The following is a 7,850-nucleotide window of genomic DNA, read 5'->3' as shown; positions in this document are numbered from 1 at the left end:
CTACAAATGGCAAAACTCTCAGTGCAAAATACAGAAGTCACTGCAGAAACAAGTGCTGGCCGAGAGGCTCTGTAGGGCATCACAATCTGTGAACGCAGCAGATTTAGAACACCCTGGCTGAGAGGCCACCATGTCCAACTCACCCGGAACTGGAATTTCTGTAGCTGCAGTTACCTCCACGCTGTCAGCCAAGACAGTTTGGCACATGAGGAGAGTTTTACACACTCATCAAAAGTGTAGAAGTGGGGGTATGACTTCTCCACATAAAGAGCCTCCCATGCTCCAGGGGAATTATTACACTATTCTACAAATAGACTTAAAGAGTTAAAATATTTGAATATTTAACGCTATTTACAGCATTGCTGAAGAGCGTAACAGCATCACTGCGTTGTACAGAATGCCACGGAACGTTGCCCACAAAAAGGCACTGACCTGAGCAGCCTGCCCTTGCTACCGTCCCTTCACACTCCCCAGGGGTAAGAGGTGCTTGTCTCATGAGCAACCTTGAGCAGGATGTCACATCTCCAATGCATACCCCCCACTGCAGAAGGCCTGAAAACATTTGTGCAATTTTTCCAATTTCAGATAACAAAATTCACCAGTGTATCTACATTGAACTAGATTACCCATTAATTTATAAAAGCAGACATCTACAGCACACAGTGAAGTAACAAAATACAGAGGTTTATTGACAATTGCATGATTTATCATTTGATTTCCAATCCCCTTCTGTACTGGAGAAATGTTATTATCAATCTTACTTGATGAGTTGAAAACATGGTTTAGATTCCAAAGAAAGAAATGCAAGAAAATGAACATAGTTTAACTAATTTAAGGCCTAGTTGGAAGTTGCTGTTTAAAAGACAGGCACCGTAGCCAATGCACATCAGGTACTAAAAGATGCGAAGCCTAAGCTCAGTATTACAGGTGGCATCAATTACACCAGACCCTTCAATGCAGAAAGCTGCCTCTGGTTGACTTTTCCACACCATAGCCTCTTAAAACCCTGTCAAGTACTGGAACAAGGAGTTGAAACAGATAGATGTGTCTGAGACTCAGCCAGAGGCTAGACAGCACAGACTCAAGAATAGCCACTAGGAAATACATGTTTGGAAGTAACATAAATCCATTATAGGGTTGCAGTTAGAATCACGGTCTTGTTTTCCTAGGGGGACAAATAACAGGGAGCTCCAAATCTATCTGAAAGGTACAAAGGCATTGAAATCCCTGCTTTCCATGGCTATTTCTACCCTTAGCACTGCCCCATATATTTCACTTTCACTATGTGAAAAGGCAACTAAGTCTTCATGCAGTCATCCACCACTTCTGACGTCAACTGAACTGAGCAGTCTAGTGAGCGCTATAATCACAGAGTATTTTAGCACCTGGCCCAGAGATAGTCCCCTCTAAACAGTAGCAGTTCCCAGGGAACCTGGGCTAGAACAGCAGTGGATATACGCAGATAAGGCCACTTGTTCTTTGGTGTACCTGAACAACTCCTGTTTTGATATGTCAAATTTAAAAAGTCACTATTAAATACATTGAACAGTGAGCACCTAATGTTAACATTCATATATCAAAGCTCTGGATATGATCAGAAAGTCCATTCAGAGAACAAATGATGGGAGCTACCCTGCCCAACAAATGTTTGTGCAAAACATGCACATCTTCCAAACATGATTTAAGATAGCCAGCGCAACCAAAACATTTGTATTGCTAAAGTCTTTGCTTCTCCAACTAGGATAGTCTACAGCATGTCTCAAAACAACTACAACTGTGGTTTGGGGAGAATCCACGTAGTTCTCCCAACCTTACCAACAAAAATCTGAGGCAGTCGAAGGCAAACATAAGGCTGACCGACAACAAGAGAATTCACTAACAGAGTCAGCACAGACAAACAAACAAAAAAATGCACTGTGGTGAAGACAGTAGAACAGTCCTGGTTTCCGCAGGGTACAAAGTAAAAACCTTTGCAGAAGCTAAGGCATTTCTATACAGGTTGGGTCAAAGCTAGCTGGCTGGACACCTCAGTATATTCTCCACAGTCATGGTACACTTTACATTGCTTCTGTTCAAAGAGTACCATAAAGCTATTGTTTGCACCCACATCTTTACCAGAAAATGTGCAAGCACTCAACCAGGATACTTTAAATAAAAGTCTTCTAGAAGCACCTACATGAAACAGTATGTTGGACTGATGTTATCACTTGTCAAGAGCTAGTCATAGTAATCAGCAGATTACCGAAGGCATCAGAAAGGCCTGAATACTCTGGGGAGGGGAAGACCACAATATTTATTAACATACGATGGTTTGTAAGTATAAAAGAAGCTTTCAGCATGTTTTGTCCTTGTATCAGCAATCATGTGCTGCAAAGCAAGAAAGGAGAAAAAGAGAACCAAAGACTGAAGACACTCAAAACCACGGTAGCACTACTTGTTCCAGTGGAACGTATTTACATTAAAGTGACTGCAAGGCAACTCACACTGCGAAGCTGCATCCTATTGCCTCGAGGAAAGCACAGCCTACCTGCTGTGCTTCAGAATCTTTCAGATGTGACCTCCAGGCCCCTACCCATTCACAGTGTTTTACGTGTTGACTGTATGGATAAGCCTGACTCCACAAGAGTGTCCTGAGCCACTAGCTAGCTAAGAACCTAACAGTCTGATGAACTCACCACAAAGTAGCACTGATCTTTCACAAAGTTACACTAATGTCCCCCTCTGCCACCCACCCAGGCAGGCCAACACTCACACCTTCCACAGGGCGCCCTTTCCCTCCCCAGCCCTCCCTCCCCAGATCATCAGGTTATCCTTCCTACACACTTCAGCATAACCCTCGTCCATCTGCCTAAGAATCTATCCACAAACAATAGCCTATAAACTGACCTTGCAACCACAGACAAGAGTTACTGTGCAGACTCCGTTAGTGAAAGCGAACAGATGACCCTAATAGAACGCAATACTGGATTTCCCCCCCGGTGGATTGAGAACTTTGTTGTGTGAGCGTGGCCTTGGCCCTAGTCGGGGCTCGTGATTGTCTATCTTGGGTTCTGGCTCCTTGCATCGCTCCTCTTTGCCCAGATCTTTTTTCTCGCCACCATCTTCCAGCTGTGGTTTGATATTTTCTGTAGCTGAATAAAAAGAAAAGGGATTAGATCAACTTGCTATTCTGTAGCACACAAAGTGCCTCATCTTCTGTAGGTTGCATTATTTCCCATGTCTCCCATCCATAGCACACTAAGGTTTCTCTATACCTGTTCATTTTTCCTGAAGGAAACAGGTGCTGAGGAAGAATTTCACTACACAACAATTCCTCTCTTCCTTCAGCAATCTTTCTAACAAAGATACGTAGGCTAAGCAATATACCTTCAGAATTATTTTGGCAGTTTCAGGCAATTAAGAGATGCAACATACCAATGAATCCTTTCACACTGAGCTTGAAAGCAGCGTTCCCATCATTCTTTAACAATAACTAACTGAACAATAATACATTTTGTCCATCAGCTATTTGTTACTTACAGCTACAGGAGGCCAAGATTATACACTTGAAGGAGATGGCAAGGGAGGAAGAAGCAATCTGATAGGATTTTTTCTATATATACAGATTCTATATATATATCTATATATACACACATGGTATCAAGCAAAGTACACACACACACAGAGTATCAAGACTGTGGACTTCTCCTCAATAAGAGGAAGAGAACCATTTCCCTGAAGTTAAGTGATTAAGTTTCTGACTCACAGAAGGAAAACTTCCCTGTTATATTACCCTAAACACCAGCCTTAGTCTTATATTTTTAAGAGGAAGCATAAGAAACCGCTCCTCAGAGCTTATCTTCTCAAAGAGAACAGAGAAAGGAATTTCTCTTGCTGACCTTCTAGCTTCTTTGGTGTTTCATCTTCTTTCAAGACAATGTGATCCTGCAAAGAAACAAAAAACTATCTTAGCGTATTATCATTCTCAAACAGTAACTGTCACAAAATCCTTCAGAAAGTTTTGCTTTGTTTCTGATCTAAATTTATACGTTTATCATGGTAAAAGCCAATAGCTGCAGACACTATGTGCAGCCCTGCATCCCCTCTACCACTACATAAGCCCAAAAGCAGTGGCAGAAGGTAACTCCTATGTTATGTCCAGGTGCATAACTCGGACAACTCATTGAAGCACAGATGAAGATGCTACATTAGTTCATTAGAGGCTTAAGACTTTGTCTATGATAAACAGTTCAGTCCAAAGGTCTGGAATTACCATTCTTGTCAAGCACCCGCTACCATCCAGGAGAAGCTGGTATTCACAACTAGAACACAAGCAGCCCTTGAGCACCCTATTTATATTCAGCAATTACTGTCTTCAGCAAGTATCCATAGTGATCCGAACAGTCAGGTAATTAGCAAAACCTTTTAAGACCATTTCCCCAACAATCCCAGTTGATTGTCGGAAATGCACAGCAATACTTCAGAAAAGCTTGCATGTTTTCCCACCCATGAAATTCAACTTGCAGTAATTTTTGCAAATATGCTATCTCCTTTCCATCCCAGTATTTCCCACAATTCCAATGCTCTAATTAAAGACATAGGCATTTCCAAAGTGTTGTCCTCCATTTAGTCAGGAATTCATAGGAATTAATGTTAGATTTTTTTAAAACTAAAAAGAATCAGCGACCAGCCTGACAAAGGGGTATGGAGGAAGAAAACAAAGCCCTTTCCTACACCAACAGCACTACTCCTGACAAAACCTAGCTCCCAGTCTTTTTTTTCTCTCCTTTCTTATGACCCAAATCCCCCAAAATACACTCCTGAGTCTCTATAACAAGTTAAGCAAAACCACGCTACCAGCACCTTCAAATTTAAGGAGAAAAAAGGAGGGAAGAAGAAATTAAATTGGACTGATCTTTTCTCCCTAAGGTTCCAGGAAAAAGGAGACAGCTACTACTTTTTCAGCACAAAGACAGCGAGTCGCGTTTCATGGGATGTTAAGTTTTCAGGCTATCCGACATGTCAAAAACATTGCCAAAACAGCAGCTGCTCACTTAATAGTATCTACTTAGAGTAAGGCAGCAGGCTGTAAATCCAAATATAGAGCATTTAAATACAGAAATAAAGTAATTGGCAATGTATCCTCCTTTTATCCAAAACCAGATTTGGTCATAACTACAAGCCTCTCCAACTATTACACATCCCAGCTTTAAGATCAAAAAATGACAACTGATATAGCAAGACGATTTTGTGATGTCAGACAAAAGCACAAGTGCACGCTGGACCTGACACTCAGAGCTGATCTTGAGTTAGCTGTTGATCACTTAAGCTTAGTCTCCTGCTAAAGTGCTTTCATGCTGAATGGAGATACATATATTTAAGAGAGGTGAAGGGCACAGCGAGGCCACATGAAGATTTATGACTGTAGCTCACTGGTGTTCACCGACTTTCCAGAATTGGTATCAAGATCACCTCTTTATTCTGCAGTGTGGCAGAGAAGTGTCTCCTCCCTATCTAGCTTAAAAGCCTCCTCACTGTGTGCCAAGAACTCCAGCTGTACCTCACTTACAAGGAAGACCAAAGGCTTCAGAAGCATTTTTTCTTTTTTTTTTTCTTGAATACACATCCATAGTCTAATTAATAGTTTTACTGCAAACTACAGAGCATGCTGAGATCTGATATACCAAAGATAACAAGCTATCAGAAAGAGACTTCAGGAATAACTGTCTAATTTGAAGTCACCCTATGCATAATTCAGGTCTGTCATCTTAAAAAGAATACAGGCATTGCATTGTGACAAGACTGTAAGACAACTCACTGAGCTGCTAGCTTCTTGGTTTGACAGCGAAAGAAGTACAAATACCTTAGGCTTGTTTGGGTGTGCTCGCACAACGCTGGTAGATACAGGAGATCCAAAGATATCACTTGTCTTCCCACCAGGTGGATTCATGCGTGGACGAGGCTGAGCAGAACTAGAATCCTCAAAAATACCACTTTCTTTTCCCCCTGCAAGGCAGTTGTTAGATTTTTTTTTCCTAGATGACTTAGTTTTACCACACTATATTAAAAAAATCAAAAAAAGATATGAGTTCGAAGACTTCTAGGACCCTACTGCCTAGAGACTTACTTTTGCTTGCCTGAAGATACTAGCTGAAATCCTTTGTTACAAGAATTCACTAGAGGACCTCAGATTCACAGCTGTACTTGCTGCAGCTAACTGATGACACAGCTTTAGAATAGAAGCAGTTTCCTTTCATCATTTCCTAGACCTCAACTCAAAAAGAATTAGACTTGGATGATGTGCTAAGAAGTCTGTGAACATGTAGATCACTGAAATATTCATATATTCAGAAGTCTGAATAGATTTATTGTTCAAGCCCACTCAATTTGTAAAAATGCAACTAAAAAAAGACAGACAGATCACAGTGTTCCACTTTAGGAATAGGAAACCAGTTCTGTGCTGCAATTCAGAGCCCAATTGTGCTGAAGGAGGTGGCTGCTCTTACCTGGAGGGTTTGTTCTTTTTGGAATGTTTTGAGGTTCTTCTGATGCTCCAAAGATATTGGATGCCATCCGGTGTGGCCTGCTTGAAGAAGAAACTTCTTCTGTATTCCCAAAGAGATTACTAGAACCTCCTCCAGGGGGCTTCAACACCCTACATTGCAGAATGAGAGAAGCAAGAGAGAAAAGTTTGTTTGAAATTTACAGCATTCAACATATTTGATATCCCCTCCCCATTCTCCCTTGTATGTTATGAATAACTACTTTGATTTGAAGTTACTTCAGGTAATTCTGCTATGTCCATGAAGTATTTACTTTTCAAGAGCTGTTCTAATAAAATATTCTCAAGTTCAGCACAAATATTGCCAGCCTCCTTTGTCAGTCAATTTGATCATTATGTGACTTGGAATGGTCATAACAGTGCCACCAGAACAAATGGCCATGCTATCTGTGGTGCTCCAGAAGCAACAGGAGATTAAGACATACAACTCTGGTTAGCCTTTTAAAAATAACCATTACAGAATCAGACTTTCTGCAAAACTGCACGCACTGACTTTGTACCGGTAACACAATTGAAACCCATCGACTTTTAAATAAAAGCAGATATTTCATAACTACAAAAAAAAAATTTGCTAGTTTCTACAGTAGCTAATATGATAACCAATGGTTGAGTTTAGAATGGAAAAGTGGAACGCCAAGAAGCCAAGTTTTTAGTGGTCAGGATGGAAATCCCTTACAACCAAAGCTCTGCACTTCAGTATATCAAACGGATCCTCATAAAAATTGGAGGTTACAACAGAAATGGACTGACTTCTTGAAAACCTACCAAAAGTCATGCTTGTCCTTGAGTAGTAAGTCCACAGTTAATACCTATGCCTTGCTCAACAGACTTCAGGTCCTGTCCTGAAAAGGAACTGAACCACTGCGTGGGAGTAGAATCAGTGGAATTAATTGGAAAATTAACAGAAAAAGCATGGGAAAGCAATGAATACCTAGGTATCAAAAATAACCTTTGCAGTTAGGTCTGCTTGACCAATTACCCACAATCTTAGCAGCTGAGCAATAGTAATAGGTGAGTTATACCTCTTCTAATTTGAATACTTGGTCTGGGACCTAAACTAACCTTTATTTTTATACAGGTAGAAGTTATAAATTGCAAGATCTTTATCCCAACTCTACCTGAACAGAATTCTTTGAATTAATACAACACATCCCCTCCATAGATCTGTGACAGAAGCAAGCCGTTTCAGGTTAGATATCTGCCAGGCACAAAAAGAGGTTCCTCTCAGAGCCAAGATATACTCCAGTTTAACTCTAAGATTTAATTTCACAATAGCAGAGATATTTGGCTACCCTGTCAGAAAATGAGC

General features: G+C 40.8%; 1 protein-coding gene across 1 annotated transcript; it reads right to left on the bottom strand.

Moving 5' to 3' along the window:
* Positions 1 to 663: 663 nt before the first annotated feature.
* HN1L (hematological and neurological expressed 1-like) lies at positions 664 to 6,630 on the bottom strand. The gene is made up of 4 exons (XM_009324240.1): positions 6,486 to 6,630; positions 5,843 to 5,985; positions 3,879 to 3,924; positions 664 to 3,131 (listed from the first exon to the last, which is right to left on the bottom strand). The coding sequence occupies exons 1-4, from the start codon at positions 6,550 to 6,552 to the stop codon at positions 2,947 to 2,949; spliced, it is 441 nt and encodes a 146-aa protein (XP_009322515.1). The 5' UTR covers positions 6,553 to 6,630; the 3' UTR covers positions 664 to 2,946.
* Positions 6,631 to 7,850: the final 1,220 nt, after the last annotated feature.

This window comes from Pygoscelis adeliae, unplaced genomic scaffold (genome assembly GCF_000699105.1).
Source record: "Pygoscelis adeliae isolate BGI_AS28 unplaced genomic scaffold, ASM69910v1 Scaffold505, whole genome shotgun sequence".
Taxonomy (NCBI): Eukaryota; Metazoa; Chordata; class Aves; order Sphenisciformes; family Spheniscidae; genus Pygoscelis; species Pygoscelis adeliae.
Note: the sequence above shows the minus strand (reverse complement) of the source record. Positions and strands in the feature narration are given on the sequence as shown.

Coding starts and splice junctions, on each gene's coding strand:
- HN1L (XM_009324240.1), bottom strand. CDS start 6,552: ATGGCATCCAATATCTTTGGAGCATCAGAAGAACCTCAAAACATTCCA. Junction 5,986..6,485: donor AAAAAGAACAAACCCTCCAG/GTAAGAGCAGCC, acceptor ACTGCCTTGCAG/GGGGAAAAGAAAGTGGTATT. Junction 3,925..5,842: donor CACACCCAAACAAGCCTAAG/GTATTTGTACTT, acceptor GTTTCTTTGCAG/GATCACATTGTCTTGAAAGA.